This window comes from Protopterus annectens, chromosome 7.part0, assembly GCF_019279795.1.
Source record: "Protopterus annectens isolate FY-2018-M chromosome 7.part0, PAN1.0, whole genome shotgun sequence".
In the NCBI taxonomy this organism is placed as follows: Eukaryota; Metazoa; Chordata; order Ceratodontiformes; family Protopteridae; genus Protopterus; species Protopterus annectens.
The window spans coordinates 1,056,617,473-1,056,640,747 of NC_056739.1; the positions used below are offsets into that span (position 1 = coordinate 1,056,617,473).

Sequence of the window (23,275 nt, forward strand, 5' to 3'; positions counted from 1 at the left end):
GCGGAACTCCGGTCCGCTAATGATTGGTAGTTGATTTTTACGTGCCAAGTTACCAGCCCTGACGCACAATCTTCAATGAAGGTACACCCCATTCACGCATGTCTCCACGCAGAGGATGCTCTAGCTGAGAATCGAACCGGACAGCGTCTTACTGTGAGGCGACAATGCTACCATATATATATATATATATATATATATATATATATATATATATATATATATATATATATATATATATATTTATTTATTTATCTATAGTTTCCCTTTAAATGGTCTACTTACCGGAACATCGACTCGCATAACAGTGAGACGACAACAGCAAATGCTTCAAACAGCGACCTCCCAGAATGGTGAATTTCACCTATGGGAAACTAACCACTTGGCCACCACTGACAAACTTTGCCCTTTTCTCCACTGTAGTGTGACCTTGGAGTTGGTATATTTAGGTGGGGGAGTGTGGGGGGCACAGCCTTTCACAGGGGGGTATGAGGGGTGAAGCCCCCCACTCTAGTGGGTTTTATTTTTGTATTATTTTGTTTTTCTCACAACAGTGGCTTTAATTTATATATTATGTTGTTTTTGTCAGTGGTGGCTAAGTGGTTAGTTCCGGAATACAGCATAATACATAAATTAAATAGTAGAAACACTCAATAAATCCACAAGAAACACAAAAGTCCTTCACGATAAAGAAATAGTAATATCCTTTATTACAGCTTCTGGTACCTCAGCCTTTTGCCTTCAAATTATGTCCTTTATTTAATTTGATTTAATTTAATTTAACTTGATTAGTTAATTAAGTCACGATGATAATGTACCTTTTAATGCTGACTTCTCTTGGTAATCACATAATTTTTTATGGGTTGGGTTATTTTATTGGTGAGTCTTATGATTAGCCCTTGGACATTCTATCTCTTTATGACAGGTTAGTATTTTTTTGAATTACAGAATATCAAGTGTGTCCAACTGATTACTCTGCATTTATGTATTTGTTTCTGAAGAAGTCTTATCCATCAATAAAAGATGAAAGCACTAAAACACTAGTTCATCCTACGTGTTTTACTTTTTTGTTTTATAGTTCGAGGTTCGTTTCTCGTGGTCAGGGTGTTTTAAGTTATTTTATTTTATATATATATATATATATATATATATATATATATATATATATATATATATATATATATATATATATATATATATATATATATATATATATATATATATACACAGTGGATATAAAAAGTGTACACACCCCTATTAAAATACCAGGTTTTTGTGATATAAAAAAATGAGACCACAATAAATCATTTCAAAACTTTTCCCACTTTTAATGTGATTTAGAACTTGTACAATTCAATTGAAAAATAAACAAATCTGTTAGAGAAATAAATATAAAGAAATAAATGACATACAATAAGCTGGTTGCATAAGTGTGCACACCCGTAAACTAATACTTTGTAGAAGTGGGCACACCCGTAAACTAATACTTTGTTGAAGCACCTTTTAATTTAATTACAGCATTCAGTTTTCTTGGGTACACACCTGCCATCAATTAAAGAGACTCTGATTAACCCCAAATAAAGTTCAGCTGTCCTAGTAGGATTTTCCTGACATTTACTCAGTTGCCTGCTACAGCAAAAGCCATGGTTCGCAGAGAGCTTACAAAGCATCAAAGGGATCTCATTGTTGAAAGGTATCAGTCAGGAGAAGGGTACACAGCATTGGATATACCATGGAACACAGTGAAGGCAGTCATCAAAAAATGGAGAAAATATGGGACAACAGTGATGTTGCAAAGAACTGGACGTCCCTCCAAAATTAATGAAAAGACGATGAAAACTGGTCAGGGAGGTTGCCAAGAGACCTACATCCACACTGAAGAAACTGCAGGAATTTCTGGCAAGTGTTGGTTGTGTACTACATGTGACAGCAGTCTCCTGTATTCTCCATATGTCTGGGCTATGGGGTAGGGTTGCAAGACGGAAGCCTTTTCTTACACAGAAAAATATCCAGGCCCAGCTAAAATTTGAAAAATGATACATCGTCTCCCAAAAGCATGTGGGAAAATGTGTTATGGTCTGATGAGACCAAGGTTGACCTTTTTGGCCACAATTCAAAAGGTACGTTTGGCGCAAAAACAACACTTTGCATCACCAAAAGAACACCATCCCCATGGTGAAGCGTGGTGGTGGCAGTATCATGCTTTGCAGTTGCTTTTCTTTAGCTGGAACTGGGGCTTTAGTCAAGGTGGAGGGAATTATGAACAGTTCCAAATACCAGTCACTTTTGGCCCAAAACCTTCAGGCGTCTGCTAGAATGCTGAAGATTAAGTGGAATTTCACCTTTCAACATGACAATAACCCCAAGCATACATTCAAATCAACAAAAGAATGGCTTCACCAGAAGAAAAATTAAAGTTTTAGAATGGCCCAGCCAGAACCCAGACCTAAATCTAATGGAAAATCTGTGGAGTGACCTGAAGAGGGCTGTGCACAAGAGATGCCCTCACAATCTGACAGATTTGGAGTGCTTTTGCAAGGAAGAGTGGGCAAATATTGCCAAGTCGAGATGTGCCATGCTGATAGACTCCTACCCAAGAAGACTGAATGCTGTAATTAAATCAAAAGGTGCTTCAACAAAGTATTAGTTTAAGGATGTGCATACTTATGCAACCAGCTTATTGTCATTTTGCTATTTTTTATATTTTTTCCCCTAACAGATTTGTTTGTTTTTTTCAATTGAATTGTAGAGGTTATAGTTCACATTAAAGGTGGAAAAAGTTTTGAAATGATTTACTGTGGTCTCAGTTTTTTATTTCACAAAAGCCTGGCATTTTAACAGGGATGTGTACACTTTTTATATCCACTGTATATATATATATATATATATATATATATATATATATATATATATATATATATATATATATATATATATATATATATATATATATGTGTGTGTATATATATATATATATATATATATATATATATATATATTTATAGATATGTATAGGGTTCCATTCACATAGTCAAACTTTTACAAGTTCGAAACACATATGGTCGAGACCATACGTTCAAATTTATAAAAGTTCGAACATTTGAATGGAAATCTCTGTAAGTGGAAGTTTCCATTCACTTCAATGTGGTGCGATCTCGGAGTTGGTATATTTAAGTAGCGGGGGGGTGGGGGGTGCCGGGGGGCTTTCCCCCCTGCTTACAAGTTATTGTTTTGTCCATTGTGTAGTTATTTTTTTTTGCATAGTCGAAGTTCTTTAACTTCGAACATAATGGTTCAACCATTAGGTGTTCGGAGTTACGGAACTTCGGCTATCTAATATAGACCCATTTTTATTTATTTATTTATTTATTGCATTTGTTGACTGGGAAAGTCCACTGGGCATGGAGGAGCCCATTTTCAGTGGTGGCCCGGGGAGAAAAGCTCCACATTATTACATACAATTAACAAACTAAAACATTATAGATACATGAATAAAACAAATGTAATACTATATACAATTACTTAGATCAGTTGTTATATAAAAATGTACAAACAGAAAGGATAAGACAGTTTGCTGAGATGGCATTCCAATAATATGTAGAAAATGGATATTTTTTTTTGTGACAGTATAAATGGAAACAGAAGTATGAAAGTCAGAGTAGAGGAAGAATGTCTCTTAGCAGTAAATATCAGAAGATCAAACAATTAAAAGAGCGAACCACACAAGGACGAGCCAGGAACATCAAAACTTAGAAGCGCAAAGAGAACATGACAAAGAGAACAACTGCTTTCTTGGCAAGGAGAGGCCCCAATGTGGCCCCTATCCTCTGCTAATTATATACATATAAACTCTGAGATTGCATAGTGGGGAAAGGAGCAAAACCCCAACCCCCATTGTACCATGATCCCACAGAGTGAAGGTCCGTGCCATTTGAACGTTACTTTTTTTCATGTTCCCAGGTTTATCTTCTAAGTGTTCGCGTATACATTATAAAATTGCTGGGATGGGTGGGGAGTATGCATGTACTGACTGTTCTATACTGTGTGGATGAGGTAGGTGGAGGCATACAAATGTGGGTAGGATAGCAGGGTACACACATAATCACGCACATACTGTTTACACTACACTATGCAGGTGGGATGTGTGGAAACTTTATGTATGAACTGTATGTGTTGTTTTACCTTATTTGGCCAATAGCCTAGTACCTACCTATGAACCTATATGATTGGATGGGAGATAGGAAATTCACCCTGGGGATCACTACTCGACAGTGGCACAGGAAAATAATTTTCTTGGGTGGCTAGGCTTATATAGGCCCTAGGGCCAATAGCCTAGTACCTACCTATGAACCTATGAACCTATGCACTCCAAATGGCAGCTAATCAGAGTGCTTAGCAGAGACTTTCATTATATCACCAGGCAGTTTTCACAATGTGCAAATCACACAGGCAGCAAATGCCGGCTAATCAGTTCCACAGCTCATCTACATTATGGCAGCGTAATTTGTGCTGTGTAGTATCTTTGACTTCTATGACTTCCACCCTGGACAAAATAACATGCTAAAATGTTCAATGAAAGTATAAAGTGAGATACTGGAAGAGGACTGAAAACATCAGTTATTTGTAGAAAATCCTCTGCAAGCCCACATTGACATATTACCTGACATCTGTGCTATGATGTGAAAGTAAATCCCATCTGGACTTATACTAGGAATCAACATAGTTCAGTTTATTAAGAAATTTATTTTACTTTGTATTATAATAAGTCATTATCTCATACACACACACACACACACACACACACACACACACACACACACACACACACACACACACACACACACACACACACACACACACACACACACACACACTTTAAAAACAGTAAAGGATTGTAAAAGCGTATTTTAGTGAATCAGACATTTACTCAGGCGGGATGCATCTCAGCAGATGTCAAAGGTTATTTACATATATCAAGTGTTAATGTGCTAGTTGTGAGCTTCCTTCCTGAGTTATGCAATTTCTTTAGGCAACAAATCTACAGACATAATACAACGCAATGCAAATGATGAACTGTAGTGGTTGTTAAATTGTGTAAGCTTTCACTACTTTATTTTTTCTGTTGCTGGGGAGTAACAGTAAAGAACTGGCCTTCCAGGCAGTTTATCACTGAATGACACTTTTTTGTTGCTGTTTATTTAATTTTTTTAGTCTTGTGAAGTTCTCAAGCTGTTGTAAGGTTCCTAATGTACCCTGTTTGGAGAAAACTAGTATAGCAAAGGGAAAATGATAATGAAACCTAGTGAAAGTCTGCAGTTTGTGAACGGAAGCCTCCTCATAGACTAAGATCTGAAGAACAGAAACACAGCAGTTTCACTTCAGACAACGTAGGCATTATCCTGAGGGATAACAGCTTTGTCTTTACATCTGCAGAGTGGAGTCACGCTGATCTTATGTGCTTTATTCAAGCATACAGTGAGTTTAACAGAACTATATTATTTCAAATCTATAGTGAGAGTTTACCTCTTTTCTTTTCTTTTGTGTATCAGTACACCTTCTTATATGTCTGATCAGTAAATCCTCACTGACTGCATCACAGTCAGCAAAGGTACTTTTCGTTGCATAACAGTGGTGATTGAGTGTCTTCATCACCTTTGTATGCTGTTGCTGGCTGAATGGACTGCTGTCATAGATCTCATGAAATCGTGGAATAGCAGTAAAAATCAGTGAGATAATACAGACTGTTTCTCATTAGTCGTGCAATTTGTACTTAGTATATATAAGTAGTAGGGAGTGTGGGAGTGGAACCCCCACCATATGGCGTTAGGTGCAATACAGCTTGCTTCCCTGCGTAAATGTTTCTTTAAGTTTGATTACATAGGTGTGCTTTTCATTATGCTGCTGAATTCAGAGTGTGTGGGATTCAATTACTAGGGTTTCTGCGTGTGTGTGTGTGTGTGTGTGTGTGTGTGTGTGTGTGTGTGTGTGTGTGTGTGTGTGTGCGTGCATGTGTGTATGTGTATCCACTTTGTGAATGGTATGCAGTTATGGAGTACTGAGGCAGACTCTTTCAATAAGATGTCCTACAGCTTCCTTTTATTATTATTATTTAGTAACTTTTCCAGTCAGATTATTCTGGTAAACAAACAGGAATAAGTAAGTAAATAAATAAATAATATATCAGTCACAATTAAGTGTAAACATCTGATGTAGAATCTCAAACTTTCAGACTTTGAAAATGCTACAGGCAAAAAGAATAAATTTTACTTTGTAAAGAACATTTTAAAAATATTTAAAAGGTTTCTTTTACTACAGAGAGACTCTCTCTGACTGCATCTTCGGTGAATGACAGTACTCATAGATCCTCATAATTTAAACCTAGCACACACATTCAAGATTTACAGACAGTTCCTAATGAAAAAACCCTTGTGATATCCAAGAAAATATATATATATATATATATATATATATATATATATATATATATAGATATATATATATATATATATAGATATATATATAGATATATATCTATATATCTATATATAAAAGCTCAAGAAGCACATGGTTACAGGCCTAACAATGGCACACAAATAACACTCTTAACATTCAGAATTCAAATACAACAAAACTCAAAACATCAATAAACTTGTACTGATGCATCTTCCATGGCTGTTGATATGGTAAAATACTGCACCCTAACACAATTCCTCCTACAGTTTAAACTGTCACCCTGGCTTCCTTCCTGGCTAAATCATTACCTCTCCAACAGCACCCGGGCTTTCAGATAGGACATTGCGAGAAAAAGCCAAGCAAAACACACCCAGGTCTCCAACAACGGTCTGTACCTACAAACTTATTATTCATTTCTTTACAAAAAACATGCCCAAGCATGTAAACCACTCGAATAAGTAATGCAATATATTTAATGTAATACAATATCCCTATGTAATGCAATCCAAACTGTGATGCCACCTTGTGTGTTGCATGTAACTCTAACTCTACATTTATAAATCAGTATGAATTGCTTTCAACAGGATCCAGTAATGGCCAACTACATCCAAACTAAGATAGACTGCAACAACGTTAAGGCAATGCTGTTCTACCTGAGACTAAATGATTCTGAACCTTCCAGTACATTAACAATGCTCAATAAAAATGGTGCACACCTTTTAAACATCCGTTCATCCAAACTATTTGTGGTTATCTTTGACATCTCTAAAATTTGGCATACAGACTGCCTATACTGTCAAACCGATTAAAAGCAAGCTGGATTCAGGAAACTTAGCACAGAGGTTCCTGTCCCATAAGCCAACCCTGCCCTTCCAAAGGTAGTCCTACTGACCACTGTCTTTTACTGCCATCTATTCTTGCTGACCCTTAAAACTCACTTGCAGACTAGAATAAACTTATTATCACTGGGTCTCCTGCTCTGCATCAGATACTCCCAAACAACAGAGCCATCACATTTCACTTTAATCAAACAAATGTTGAGAACTTCAAACTAAACTTACCCTTTCTAGGATACGCACTACCAAATTAATTCTACAACCCCCAAACAGCCACTCGTACCCCAACCAATATCGCTACTGTCAAACTCTTCACCCCCTTGTTTAGTCTTAAAATAAACACAGCATTGCCAATTGTTTAACATCAGTATTAAGACTCTGTAATAATTTCCTGTTGCTCTTAAAAATTCACGTATGTCAACTTACTTGCTCAAAAATTCTCAGCAAGGTAAAACGTAATGAGGAGACAAAGGCTCTGTTTTTTTTAAATATTATTCTAATTTACTTACACAGTTAATGCAACAGGTTTTGCATTAACATGAATTTTCTGAAAAATGAGAAACTGTAATTGACTGACTGTAATTTTTAGCAATTTACCAAAAATACCAAAAAAACTTAAAAAGTTTATGAGGCACACGGCAAAATGTAAGGGAGATGAGGGATATTCTGCAAAATCAGAAACCATTGAGAGGTATGCTATAAAGCACCTGACTAAAGGCAAAACTCCTCTCCTCCAATTGGCAAGATAATTGTAATTAACAAAACAACGTAGAGATAACTAACACATACACACTCAACACACCTCCAGCTCCCCAAATGATCATCTTCCTTTTTATTACTTGCTGACTATTGTTTAGCTCTCCTGCTATAATGCATGTTTTTTATCCCCACCTAAGCAATCAGTGTGTCATCTTTTGTAGAAGAAAATACTTCATAACTGTACAGGAAGTTACATATACCTTTCTGCAATACTGTTTATTGAATGAATTTGTGTAATGTTTCTACAATCTTTCTTATGACAGTGTCTGTTGAATATGTACTTTAAATTGTCTCTGTCCTCCAATGCAATGAGAATGGCACTCGGTCCCAAACGCTCTCTCCCAGTAAATGCATGTAAATAAATAGATAAATGAGTAAATAATGACCATACAGTCTTCCATCTAAGCCATAACACGTGCCTTGCTTAAATGCCGAATACGTACATTGTAATTTACATTCACTTCTGTTTACAAGTGTAATGGGCTGATCCATTATAGATCCATTCGAATCATACTGCCAGAAGGGCAGATGGAAAGACACAGATGGTGACAGTTGTATATTTTATGTATAGCACAGAGGGCAATAAGTACAAGCAACATATGCAGAATTAACAACAGAGGTTCAGAAACTGATACGCAAAAGCATCATTATATAGTAATGGCAATAGCTACCTCAAACGACTCCACAATTAACTTTAATGCATGCTATGTTAGAACTGTCTTTTCTGAGCAGATCTATAATGGAACAATGACTCAACCTGCCATCCTTACTTCCATATAGCTCATGGTACACCATCTAATGTTGCTATATATATATATATATATATATATATGTGTGTGTGTGTGTGTGTGTGTGTGTGTGTGTGTGTGTGTGTATGTATTAATATCTATCTATATATATATATATATATATATATATATATATATATATATATAAATAATCTATGTGTGTATATATATATATATATATATATATATATATATATATATATATATATATACACACACACACACACACACACACACACACACACACACACACACACACACATATATATATATATATATATATATATATATAGGTACACTTATAAACTTATATCTATCTCTCTCTCTCTCTCTATATGGATCTAGGACTTTTGATCAAAAGATCAAAAGTCAGGATCCATTATCACCGAACATACTTTACTGAATGCGTTTTCACCGAAAAAGCGCTTATGGTAAAGTATGTTTAAAAAAAAAAAAAAATTAAACCTACTTCTATGCAGTGGGGCAAGCCCCCCCTGCAACCCACGCCCCCCTACTTTAATATTTTCACTCTGAGGTCACACTGCAGTGGGGAAAAGGGAATTTTCCCTTATCCGCACCATAGTACGACTGGCACAATGAGCATACTTATCCGAAAGTGCTGCTTTGGTGAATAGCACTTTCGGTTAAGAATGCTCAGTGATTTCTGCTTCGGTGGAAAATGCATTTTGGGATCTGTATGGATCTCCTCTATATATATATATATATATATATATATATATATATATATATATATATATATATATATATATATATATATATATATATACATATGCATCCATCCATCCTCAACTTCTCAACCTATTTTTTGCACATGGGGTTGGGGTGTCAGTTCAACAGTGACAATCATCTAGATCCAAGGTTCACACCACCAGGTGGCTATCCCTGACATGGCTTTTCTTCCATGCCGCACACTCACATGGACACATACTAATGGCCAGTTTAGAGTGTCCAACCTAATGCATGTCTTTGGAACCTTGGAGGAAACTCTGGCTACCCTGGAGGAAACCCACGCGAACACAGGAAGGACATGCAGACCCTGCATAGAAGCATATGGCTCAAAACATTCTCTTAGAATAAACACTACACCAAAAGTTGCGTCAAATATATATATATATATAAATTGAGTGCTTTTGTGGGATGCAAAAGTATCCATAGTTCTCGAAGAGGGAACATTACTCTCTGTACCTCTAGACTTAATATAATCAGTTCCAAAAGCCTTGCAATGCAGCGGATGGTTATTTCATGACCTTGCTAAATTTTGGTCAATGACTTGTGTGATTTGACCAGATGTGCACTGTTGCACTCTTGGATATCACATAGTCATTCAGTATAACACCATAGAATCATAGGAAACACAAGACAACTTGAATCATAAGGCTATTCATGTTAAATGCATTATCACTCTAACTCCTCATGTACTAGTTATATTTACAACATACAGCACCTATTATGGAAATTGTTTCCACTGCTTATTATTATTATTATTATGGCTATATATGCCATTCATACTAAACTCATGACAAAAAAAATGTTAGGTGTTCACACAGGTATAAAACGTTCCAGTGTGGCTTGGTGCATTCTGCAATAGATTTGGTATGGAGAAATTTGTACAATGAACCTAATTATTCTGTTCTGCTTAGAAGCTATAAAACTGCTGCTGTAATTATAATATATTATTCAATGCAACTTTGGAAAGCTGTTAGCTTATGTGAGTCCCACCAAAACTTGTAAAAGTGCATTAAAACTGCTCAAACTCTGACCATTCAGCTAAAGAAATGAAAACAATCATGTCACCATTAGAAAACTGGTACCAAGTGTCATTTTTTTTTTCTTTGTTAACTGAGCATAGTACAGTGATTACAAATGAGTATTTTTAGGCACAGCCTGAGTAATGTAAATCACAATAAATACAAAAAAGTTCAAAATAATGGGGGTGGTGGTCGTCAATAATGCTCTATCAAACAAGCTAAAAAATAAAGACACCCTTTCCCCACTTATGTACAAATTTGCTTTCTTTTGTTTTCGGACTTGTCTTTCTATTAAAGAACAAACATTTTAATTTATTACACCACACTGCACTACATCTGTCTGGCAGTTTACAGCCTTAATATCCAGGGTACCAAATGCATAGACTCACTTACAATAAGAATTAGGGATTTTGTGCCACTCCAGTGGCATATAGGGATAAAGCCATGACAACAGCCCAGCTGACCCCAATTCAATTAATGGCTTGGACAACTGATAGAGAAACATGGAGGGATGGGAGTGTGCCCATCCCAGGGAGGGAGGATGGTTGCTTGGACATTCTCCATGACATCTCTGGTGGAAACTTGAGGCTGTAAAATGGAAGACAAAGTTTAAAGGGAATTAGAAAAGGAACACAGCTGAGCTTCTGCAGTGGTGGGGAAAGATGTTGAACATTTCTTTTGCATATCCTCCCCTCAGGATGCAACCATACAACAACAGGGATGGTGGGGAAACCCAGGGTAAAGATAATCTAAAAGAGAACCCTACCCTGGCAGACATTAGATAGCACTGCCCCTCAGGGATTTTATACAACTGCTTGAACAGTACTGAGTGAAGCTGTCTTTTGTAAAGACTCTTCTAGAACAGCTTGATTAATAACAGCACCCATCACAATCAGCCAACCAGATTTTTATACAGGTATTTACACTACACCCTCTAGCCTGCAAAACCTACCTGGTTTCTGTGTATCAAGTAGGTGAGAACAGGCTTTCAGAAAAAAAAAGACGTATATCCTCAAAGGAAGGAACTGAGTAAGAAATTTCTACAGGCTTTGATATCTCAGGCCACATCAACTCAGTATTTCTTTTTTTAGAGAGTGACATTTCTCCAGCCACCCACTTGAAATGCACTTTTCAACAAATTTAAGATTACTCCAAAAAGCACATGCTTTGGGGTGATGGAAGAAATAGAATCCTTAACACCAGAGTCTGTTTTTTGATCAGAATAAATCCAACAGCAAAGACCAGTAACAAAAAACTCAACAGACCAAAATACCTTTAATGCAAAATTCCAAAATTGAAGCCCACAGCAGACTTCTTCAGATAAATAAACCACTGGTGCCTTGGTTATTTATACAATTCTGTTGGTAATTAATCAATAATTAAATCAATTAAACATGCATTATCTTTTAAAGATACAAGATGACTGGAGGTAGTAGATTTAACCTTTCATCGAGTCCTTTGAATATATTAAACATTTTTTCTGTATGCATAAAACTGCTACTTTATATCCTAAATAGTTAGGAATGCAACCAATCATAAAAAGTGACAATACCAAATTTATAATCAAAAACAGTACTAAAAACTAAAAATTTGTTGTTGTGTGAAAAATGTATATTAAATTTTGTATACATTTTGATGCAATACTTTTTCAATAATTTATTAAACTTTTTTCATTAAGCTACCTAATTTATATAAAACCAAACTGGGTTAAAAACCAATTAAATATTCCATAAGAATAAATTGTCTTGTATACTAAGCTGTTAAGCACTGTTTTATAACCAAATACAGTACAATGATAAAAAATATACTTAAAGTGCATAAAACTGTTAGGACAGAATAGATGTGTTGAAGAACACACATGTTAACTACATCCATAGGTGCAAGGTTCTGTTTATAAAAATAAAAGAATAAAGAATAAAAAATAAGAAAGTAAAAAAGTAAAAAAATAAGAGAGTTGAAAAGTTGAAAAGTTATAAAGTTACCAATTTTAGACAGGGAAACTTTTCACCTAAATAAGTTAACTCCCACAATCTAGTGGGTAATAAGAAGGTGGGGTAAAACTTTAGTTTAATCAAGAGTATATTAAGTATGTTATGTATAGGGGGTGCTGTAATAAGAAAATGTGTGTATGTTATATAAAATTTAACAAATTTCTCAATAAAATACCTTTATAATAATATACCTTTGTAATGATACAATCATACCGAAGCAGCTTTGTCTATAAGAATAGCTTTTATATTAATATATTCATTAAGACCAGGAGCATAGTTGGACCTCAGTCTTAATTGCCACTTTATCTCTCTTTGCAACAAAAGATTCTTAAAGTCCCCTCCCCTGTTATTTACTTTAATAAGTTCTAAAATGCCAAATGAAAACCCAGCAAAACCGTCACACACTAAAGAATGTTTATAAAGAGCACTAGTTTCTTTCTTCACTTTAATGTCATTAGTATGTTCATATATGCCCACATAAAACAAGTGGCCAAATAGACTATCATTTTACTGCGGCAATTGCCTTTGTAAAAAAAGACCTTACTATTTAGTCCATTTTTCAAATTAATATTCTCCTTTGGATTTATATATACACACTGTCTACAACACCCACATCTGGTTGTACCTCTTTTCCTTTCAACAGTCTTGAATTCCATTTCAAATAGTCTTTTGAAATTTGTACCCGTTTTATAAGAGAACGTAGGTTTGATCAGAATAAGCCATACCTTCCTCATAACTTGAAAGAGAAAAAGAAATGGGGAGATGAAGATCCTTCCTGAAATATGTACTACAAAGTAAACAGCATATACTTCTTAACTGCAGACAGCATATTATCCGTCTTGAAGAGTAGATTTCATCTTTCTAAATACCTTTACAAATATTTTTTTAACACAGTGATAGAAAATCTTGTGATGCAACATTACCTGGGGCAGAGGTTACATAACGCAGAAGTTGTGATTGTGTACATGTATACCTATGAGAATGTCCATATGCACACTACAACTGCAAGATATCTCTGATCACTAGGAAAGCAGCAGAATATGCTATTATTAAATGGAGATGTTTGAATAAAGGTAATACATATACTTTTTAAATAACTCTGTTGTATAACACTTGTTGTCACCACCTGATAATGGGTGGTGGTGGATTCACCCACTGCTGGTCATATTTCACACACAGATAAAACTGCTGATTGTACATTAATTTGACATCCTCCATGGCTAGGCAATGAATATTAGAATAATAGTTTGCATTTGACTAACTTCTGGATTTCGGTGACATGCTGTTCTAATACTGCTTTATAACATTTTCTCTCCAAAAGTCTGTTTTACATCTTGTAAATATTTAATAACAACCAGTTTATTGGAACAAATATGTCTGACATATGTTAGATGTGCCTTAGGGATATATTTTGATTTGTCTGGGGTGACAGCTTTCTGCAGACAGCAGCAGATTCTTGTTGGTTAACATTCCAAATCAAACAGCTCGCCTTAACCCAAAACCAGCTCAGATGCAAGAGACAGTCAGGATGACGCTGTGATTTGTTGCTTAACCCTCTTGGAAAGAATCTTCAGTGCAGCACTGTAACTATTCACTACCTGTCTGCAAAACAGCACAGAAAGGAAAGAAACTAGCAGAAAAGAAGTTAATATACACAAACTATGCTACTTTAATTACTTCCATCTCTCAGGTAACTATCTGAAATAAAACATCAGTTGCAAATAAGTCAGTATGTTTTTACTACATATTTTGAAATTTTTAAAAGATAACCAGAAAACAGTTTATGTATTAACTACATATCAGCCTGTCCATGGCATACTGTTCTACAATGACTACTGTCATTCTGTCTGCTGATTTAATTGTCCACAGAACTACATTCTCTTCAGCCAAACTAGTCCTGGGTGAATATTATCAAATTAGTTGAGGGTGAGAGCAGTTCAGATATGAGTGTAGTGAGTATGCCTGAAAGCTGCCATGTGTGCACACACACACACACACACACACACACACACACACGCACATATACACACACACACACACACACACACACACACACACACACACACACACACACACACACACACACATGAACAGAAGCACACACCATTTTTTACATTGCTGCAGTGTGGAATTGCATACGGTAGTAATGAAATACCTTGGGATGAACCTGCTTAAAAACACATATGCTACAGATGACCACCTGGGTCAAGCTGTGGTACTATAATACGTGTTAAACACTATAAATATTGCAGTGGAATTTGTCACCTACCTGTTCCAATAAACATGACATTGTGATGACCATCGACTGCCTCCACTTTGTCAACAACCAGACGAGTGAATTTGTAGTCTACCCCAACACGAAACAACACTGGCCGATAGTTGATGGGATAAATCTGATCAAACATTAAGGGGTGAGTGCGACTGAAGAAAATTACGTCATCAGGATATTCATGGGTGGAGCGAAAGTTTCCGTATGTACGACTGGGACACTGCAGGCACACAATGCAATATAATACAACTGATTGAAAAAATTGTCAGTCAGTAAAATTTGTCTTTAAACATTCTTTTTCAATAACACGTTGCTGACATATTTGTTGCATTAATGTATTACTTTAGGATACAAAAAGCTGAATGCTGAATTTTATCCCATATTATACCAACACTGTCATGTAAACTGATCAATGTTAAAAACCATGTAACAGGAAATTCGGGAGATTGAAACCTAGATCACTGTGATGTCCTAAATCTTTCACATCCAGTTACTCTCTCCAGTATTCTATACTCTCAGTCTGTCAGGCGTCTTCATGAAATAAAACTTGCTATTGGGATAGTAACTACATCACCTACTTCATAAGCAAGTATAGATAAAGACTCTGTACAGGTGTTCCCAAAATTCAGAGTTTACTGCCTTCCGTCACTGTATAACAAAGTACAACAGCAGTTGATTATGCTGAGATTCTGTGTCATGAAGCCTGTTGTGCATTTCAACCACATGGTAACCCTCTGTCTGGCTGTCTAGTCAGATGACCCATAACAATATTATCTAAAAGCAGCACTCCTTTAAATCTGTGCATGACCCCATGGAGTCGTCAGTTTGACTGTCCCAGAGAAGATATAAGGAATGTCTGACACAAAGACCAGGGAAGGACAAAAATTTGCATCACCAGGAAATAAGAGACAAGAACTAAAAACTCAAGAATATGAGACACAGACTCACTTGAGAAATAAGATAGGGTATCATGATTCAAACCTGCATTGTTACAGCAAGTTACTGTCTAGCTATTTTTTACTTATAGGTTCATAGGTGGCTACTACACTATCTGCCCCAAACCCATTTTATACCTAGCCAAGTGTAACCTAAATTTACCAAAACACTGCTGATGTGTCAATAACCCAAGAACTTTTATAGTTATGATATAGGCTTGTACACATCAAGCGTTCACAGGCTGTCCCTGTCCATTTGGGACATAGGTGCCAAACAAGGGGTTTCCCATCCATTGGTCCAAGTTATGTTTGAATATGGTTAGGGATGAGCTTCCTTAACATGGATGGGAAGCCTTTTTCTGAGATGGAGTAATCTTTGAGACATATACCTGTCCCTCCAACATTTCCTGTTTATGTCACAGATGAGGTTTAGGTCCTTAGAATGGGTATTTCTAATGATATTTGTTTTGCAGATATGCAACAAATCCATCACAGGTTCATAGGTTCATAGGTGTGTACTAGGCTAATGGCCCTGGAGCCTTTACAAGCCTAGCCCATAGGATTACCCTGGCATCATGCCACCCGGCATTAGTTCCCAGTGCCTCTGTCGAGTAGAGCCACTGGAATGATCCCCAGGGTGAATTTTCTACTTCCCATCCACTCATCAAGATTTCTCTTGAAAGAGGGCCAGTGAGGTGCTCTGTTTGACATGTATGGGACTTGAAACCTGAAACAACTTAAAAAAAAGCTCAGAAGAACCAATGTGGTGCTTACTCCAATCCCTAGACCAGGCAACCCTAACCAGCCAATGACCATAAACACTACACTCTTACTGAAGAGGAAAATGGCTTTTGCTAAACTAAGATGGCATGGAAAATGTGCTCAGAACACACAGCCTCTGCAAACAAACAAATAGGTCAGAAATAAAATCCTGAATATGGACAATGGTACAGCTACTACCAACACTATTTTAGGTGGAAAACACTACAGAAATTTTTATCACAGTAGAAAAACAGCAGTGAGCCACTAAATGAAAGTTTTAAACAGATAAAGCAGCAAGAAGAGTCTAGAGAATGCTTTCACCTGCAAACAAATCAGTTATATGATACACTCCTTGGCAGAAAATCAGAACAAACAAACAGATGTTTAACAAATGGAGAAAATTTCCAGTTAATACCTCACACACAGTGAAACTAGCTAGAAAAGATTTACAAACAGTGTGACAGTAAAACCCTTATTTATCAGGCCCTGTGGGGCAGACAATTTTAGTACAACTGTACAGAGTAGTTTATAGTTATAAAATACCGTAAAAAGTATGCAGCAGACAAAAAGTGCTATAAATATCTAGAATAAGCAACAACTAGTAAAAATAAGCAAAAAAAAAAAAACAGGATACTTATTGTTACATATCACAGATCACAGTTTTGGTCAGTGCCCCCTCCTCTGTTTAGCTCTGTGTGAAATGGCAGTGTTGGATCAGAGGATGCCTTGTAGGGTAGTCATAGATTACCTCACAGCACTCTGTAGGAGATTGAGTACAGGGATAGGTCTTTGGGATGGTCCATATAGGACTTGTTGTTTACTCCCTGTATTCATTTTGTGAGGAACATCTGTGGGCTCTCAAGCTGTTGCAAGTGCCTGATGAGATATATGCTGAAGGGTGCACTGTACTTCATTACTGGTCTGATGAAAACAGAGTACAGCAGAACAATGTTCTCCTTGGACCTGCCATGTCATTAATTATATGCTGTACAATGCTGAATGATTTTCTCACCTCAGAAGACACACGGTGGTCAAAGTTCCGGTTACTGTCAGCATGCATTCCCACATCCATGACCAAAGGGTCTACTTTTAGGAATGTATTAGTAATGTGGCAATTTCCAGGGGTGGCTGCCTTGCCAAAAGGAACTATTATGCATTTTTTTGCATTGAGGTTTAGTCCATGGCTCTAGCACTAATTGTTTGTCTGGATCAGGCCCTCTTGAAGGGTATCTGTATCTTTAGGGACTTAATGACCATGCTTAGTTTGCAGTTGTCTGTGATCTTGGTCAGCTAGAGGCCCTTGACGTTTGCCTTGACTTGAGAGAAATAGATGTCAAAATGAAAAGACTCCAGCACTGATCACTGTGGGACTCTGCTAGTGACTAGCCTCATTGAGGAGGTGAATCCCCATATCCTAACTTCTTATGCCCTATCAATGAGCTAGCTGGTTATCCATTGGGTGACATATGGGTTTATGCCTAACTTTATAAGTTTATCTACAATGTCCAAGTGAGGTATTGTGTTAAATGCCTAGGTCAAGTCGACATAGGCTTTTTTCCACTGGCTTTGTTTGCATTTCTTTTGCAGTGCAGTGTGAAGAGACATTCACTGGCATTTGTAAATCTTGACAATTATTTCCCTACATTGCAATAAAGTCGTTTTGAGTATTGGGGTGGGGTATGTATCTTAGTGTTAGTCACAGCCTCTGTCTTCTTCTTGGAGATTTATTGGCCCTCATTTTTCTGCCCTCTGTGCCAACAGCTTTAAAATCTACCCCACCTAAGTGCTTTCTGTTTGTGTGCATTTCCTCTGCCATCTGTCAGTGCAGGGAGGGAATACAATATCTGGTATTTGTAGGTGTACAAAATTATTTAGCTACACTGAGGTAAAGCAGTTTTTTCTCCACACGGCTGACCATAAGTTGCCATCAGTTCCGCTCCTTATTGACCAGTATACTGGATCTCATTAGCTTTGTCCTGGCTCAACCCAACCCATGTCTGTGGAGGGTAGAGGACATCAAGGACAGTGGTGCAGTGGCACACTGGGAGTGCACCATAACCCCCCCCCCCCACATCAGGCAGCCTTGCCAACTCCACAATTATCACCCTCAGCAGGTACATGTGCATCTGCTTCAGTGCAACCTCCTAAGAGTCTCACCTCTTATACAGTGCAGATCCTGTCAAGCTCATATGGTGTTCACCTCTTATGCATCACAGATCCTGTCAAGCTCTTTGCAGAAAGCCTAGGCTACCGTCCTCCCCCCAGCATGGGTGAGCTGACATTGGCCACTTACTTCTGTCACACTCTCTATGACCCCTCCAGTGCCTGTGCTGCTATCAGAGCACAAGCATCTGATGAGGATTTAGGTTTTATCGTTCTAAGTCACTGGGCACTTGAGGTAAAGCAATTTTGTGTACTGGAGTGTGTGTGTATTGTTGCTAGTTATGCCTTTCCTCTCCTCCCTGGTAAATAGTGGCTCTCAATCTGGCCTTCCAACACATTTAAAATCTGCAGTAATTGAGCAGCTTCTATTTGTATTTCACCTGCAGACTCTATCAGTGAAGCATGAAGACAGATTAACTGGTATTTCTAGGTGTACAAAATTATTTCTCTACACTGAAGTAAAGCAGTTTTGTGTACTGGGGTGTGTATCCTTCTGATAATTATGTCCTCTGGCTACTACTTGGATGTTAGTTGTTCTCAGTTTTCCTACCCTTCCTCCCAAAAGGGTTTAAAATATTTCACTGCTGAGTGGCTTCTATTTAATTGCATTTCTTCTGCATACCTCTGAATTTCTTAGAGCAAGAATTTCATACAGTGCCAAAATTAATGGGCAGACAAAGGCCCAAAAGTAGGGATGGATTTGAAATATTGCTCATATAATCTTATAAAGTTGCAAGACTAACAGGTTTATTGTTAGTGTGCATTTTCTGAAGAATATAAAGTTTGAAACTCAAATGTCCATCATTATTTAGTGAGTTCAACACTTAAAGATTTAGGAAAAAACACAAATTTTATGAGGAAAAGGTCAAAATATTTGGCAAAAATCTTTCATTGTGGCTAAAACGAGATTTAGGCCACACCCCTTGCATGTCCCATAACCCTGCCCATCTCCCACCCACTTCCTGCCAATTTTGTGACATCATTGTCACATTAGAGGAGGGGCGTTCTCTTTTTCCACTCATAATGCCTTTTTACCTGTCGAGTTACTATGCTTTTTATAAAAAAAACAGTAAATCTGCCAATGTAACAAACACCGATAGTCTGTTTCTTTTTTTTGAAACAGAATACTGGAGTTTGTACAGTGTTTTCTGGACTACCGGACAATCATCTGATTTCTGGATAGTCTTGAAAAAAAAAACGGATAGGTGGCAAAACTAGTTGAGAGGCATGTTTGCAGTCTCCATCAATGCACAATATCCCACTCGGGCATTGTTGACAAACTCAAGTGGTTAAGTATAAACCCTTATGTCACCCAGTGGATAGCCACCTGGCTCACAGACAGGACCCAGGAAGTTAGAAATGGTGCGCCCACCTCTAAAAGAGGTTAGTCACAAGTGGAGTCCCTCAGGGTTCGATCCTGGGACCATTCATTTTTGGCATTTACTTCTCTGAAGTCAAGGCCAATGTCAATGGTCTCTGGCTGACTAAAATTACAGATGATTGCAAATTAGCTGCAGTCATAGAATCCCCTACTGACACAAATGTTCTCCAGGAAGGCCTGACACAGACAAATAACTGATGTCAGAGTCATGGACTAAAACTAAATGCCAAGAAATGCATAATAATACCCTTCAGGAAGTCATCTACCCCCTGGTCCTTATGATATTGACAACACATCCCTATGAGTTGACCCAGTAGTCAGGGACTTGGGGATACACATAGACAATAATCTATCCTTTGACCATCATATTTCTACAGTAGTGAGGAAATCTTTCTATTGTGCAACTTATAAACAAAAGTATGGTATCTAATTCCAAAGAAGCATTATTTCAATGTACTCTGCATTCATCAGACTTGTCATTGAATACGATGCCCCCTTTGGTATGTACCTAACTAGTTATAAACAACAATTGAATGTCCACAGAAGTTCCTCACTAAAGGACTACAGGGCATAAGTAACACATGTTCTATGCAGACTGCCTCAAGGACCTGTCCCTATAGTCTGTCTCCTACAGGGTATCGAAGGGAGATCTATGCCTGGCATACTAGGCATTGTCAGACCCTACCCTGATGGACTTCTTACATATCTGCAAAACAAACAGCACCAGAATTACCCATTCTAAAGATTTAAACCTTGCTTGTGATATAAACAGGACCTGCTGGAGAGACAGGTATGTAGCCCAGAAACTGCCTCTTCTCTGGAACAGGCTCCCCATCCATGTGAAGCAGAGATCCTCTCTAACCCAACCCAAGTGTAACTTGGACAATTGGATTGGGAAGAGGAAATTTATCCCTGGTTTGGCACCTATGTCTCTAACACACAGAGGCAACTTGTAAATGGTTCATCTCCCAGGGCCCTGCTTGTAAATGCTTCATCTCCGAAGCCCCTGTTTACACTTATCAAGGGTACCATAAATTGTCAGAGATTTATGATGCATGGCTAGGCTTAAAAAGGCCCTTGTGGTTGTTAGTCTAGTAAACAGCTATGAAAGCACCTGAAAAAGTAAAAAGCTGTTTTTTTTTTTTTTTGTAATCGGGCATGTATCTTCATGCTAGCCACACACTCTGTCTTGTTCCTGGTGTTTAGTGGCTTACCGATTTCCTGCCTGCCTTCCTTCCCAACAGCTTTGAAATCAGCAGCAATGGGGGGGGGGGCCTTCTGTTTGTTTGTGATTCCTCTGTTGTTTTTCCTAGTACATTGTAAAGCCACATTAACTGGTACTTGTAGGTTTAAAGAATTATTTCTCTACACTGAGGTAAAACAGTTCTGGTCTATAGTGGGTGTATCTTGGTGTTAGCTTCACCCTCTATCTTTTCCCTAGTTAGTGCCTTTCAAGCATTTTGCTATCCCTTCCAACAGGTTTAAACTCTGCGGCAGCTGAAGGGTGTCTGTTTGTATTTCCTGGATAGCCTTTTGAGTGCAGTCTAAAGAGAAATTAGTGTTTGCAGGTGTAGTGAATCCTTTCTATACACTGAGGTAAAGCAGCTTTCTGTATGGGGGGTAGTGGGGTATATTTGTGAAAACTGCACTCTCTATCATCTTCTTGGAATTTAATGGCTCAAAGTTTTACTGTCCTTTCTTCCAACAGCTTTAAAATTTGTCACTACTGAGTGGGTCTCTTTCCAGTCTGTATCTGTGTTGTGTGAAGACATATTAACTGGTACTTGTAGGTGTCGATAATTATTTCTCTGCATTGTGGTAAAGCAGTTTTGTGTGCTGGGGAGGTGTATTTTTGTTAGCCACTCTGTCTGTGTCTCTGGTTGTGGGTGTTTTTTTTTAATGTTCTGCCTGCCATCTCAGCCGCTTTAAAATCTGCAACAACTCAGTAACTTGTTTGTTTATATTTTCTCTGCAGTCTCTATTAGTGCAGCTTGAAATAAATTTACTGGCAATTCTCTACACTCGGGTAAAGCAATTTTATGTATGGGTTGTGTATCTTTTGTTAATCCTTCTCTCTTTCATGTCTCTGGTTGTTAGCAATTCAAATTTCCTTTCACACCCAACAGCTTTAAAATCTGCAGTAAGTAACCCCTTCTGTTTGTATTTCTTCTGTAGTCTCTTGTCACTGTGAAGTTATACTAGATATACAGAGAATAATTTTTCTAAATTGAGGAAAATAAATTGTGTACTGGTTGTGTACCTTAATCTTAATGACTTATACCATCTTCTCCCTGGTGGTTAATGGCTTTCAATTGTCCTGCCTGCCCTTCCCACGTTTTTTTTTTTTTTTCCATAATACATTTTTATTGATATATATTTTCAAAATACAATAAAATCACACACATAATTCACTACTATTACTATCAAAACTATATACAATATCTACCTGAAATGCTTCCATATAAAAATCGTCATTATTCCAAAAAAGAAGACACCAGGGAAGAAAAACAAAGCCACAACATTTGTAGAAGTACTTTGCGTCCATACATATCATACATATTTTCAATACCTTGTTTCCTCCACATATACATCCAAACTTTAATATATTCCTAATAACAGTATTATGCTAATATAATGTTAAAAACCTTTTCCCATATTTTCGGGTTATTAATATTTTTGTTACTTTGCTTCAGGAGTAATTTATGTGCTAATATATGCTTTATAGCCACAAGCTTGAAATTATCCCATGATGTCTTATCTGGTTCTAACCAATTTGTAGCTATATATAACTTCATCTGAAAAAAACTATTCATACATATTATAGTTTGTGACCTAGAGAGCTCTCTTGGAGGAACATGTAGAATCATAAATTCCCATGATAATGTTGAACTTTGATAACCCATCTTTTGTAGTTGTCCTTCCCACAGTTTTAAAATCTGCTGCGTGAGTGGCTTTTAATTGCATGTCCTGGGTAGTCTCTGTGAGAGGAGTGTGAAGATGGATTAGTTGCTATATGCAGGTGTAGAGAGCTTTTTCTACACTAAATTAAACTAATTGTGTATGGGAGGACGTATCTTCATTAGCTATTCCTTCTGTCTCATCCCTCATGGACAGTGGCTCTCAAATATCCTGCCTTCCCAACAGCTTTTAAATCTCCACTAATTGGAGGCAT

General features: G+C 37.2%; 1 protein-coding gene across 1 annotated transcript in view; it reads right to left on the reverse strand.

Moving 5' to 3' along the window:
* The window catches only part of LOC122806852 (semaphorin-3A-like), a 1,149,356-nt gene that overhangs the window by 104,613 nt on the left and 1,021,468 nt on the right, over nucleotides 1-23,275 (reverse strand). The window contains exon 11 of the mRNA XM_044077612.1: nucleotides 14,863-15,082. Within this exon, the coding sequence (XP_043933547.1) occupies nucleotides 14,863-15,082 (220 nt within the window). The remainder of the gene's footprint in view (nucleotides 1-14,862; nucleotides 15,083-23,275) is intronic.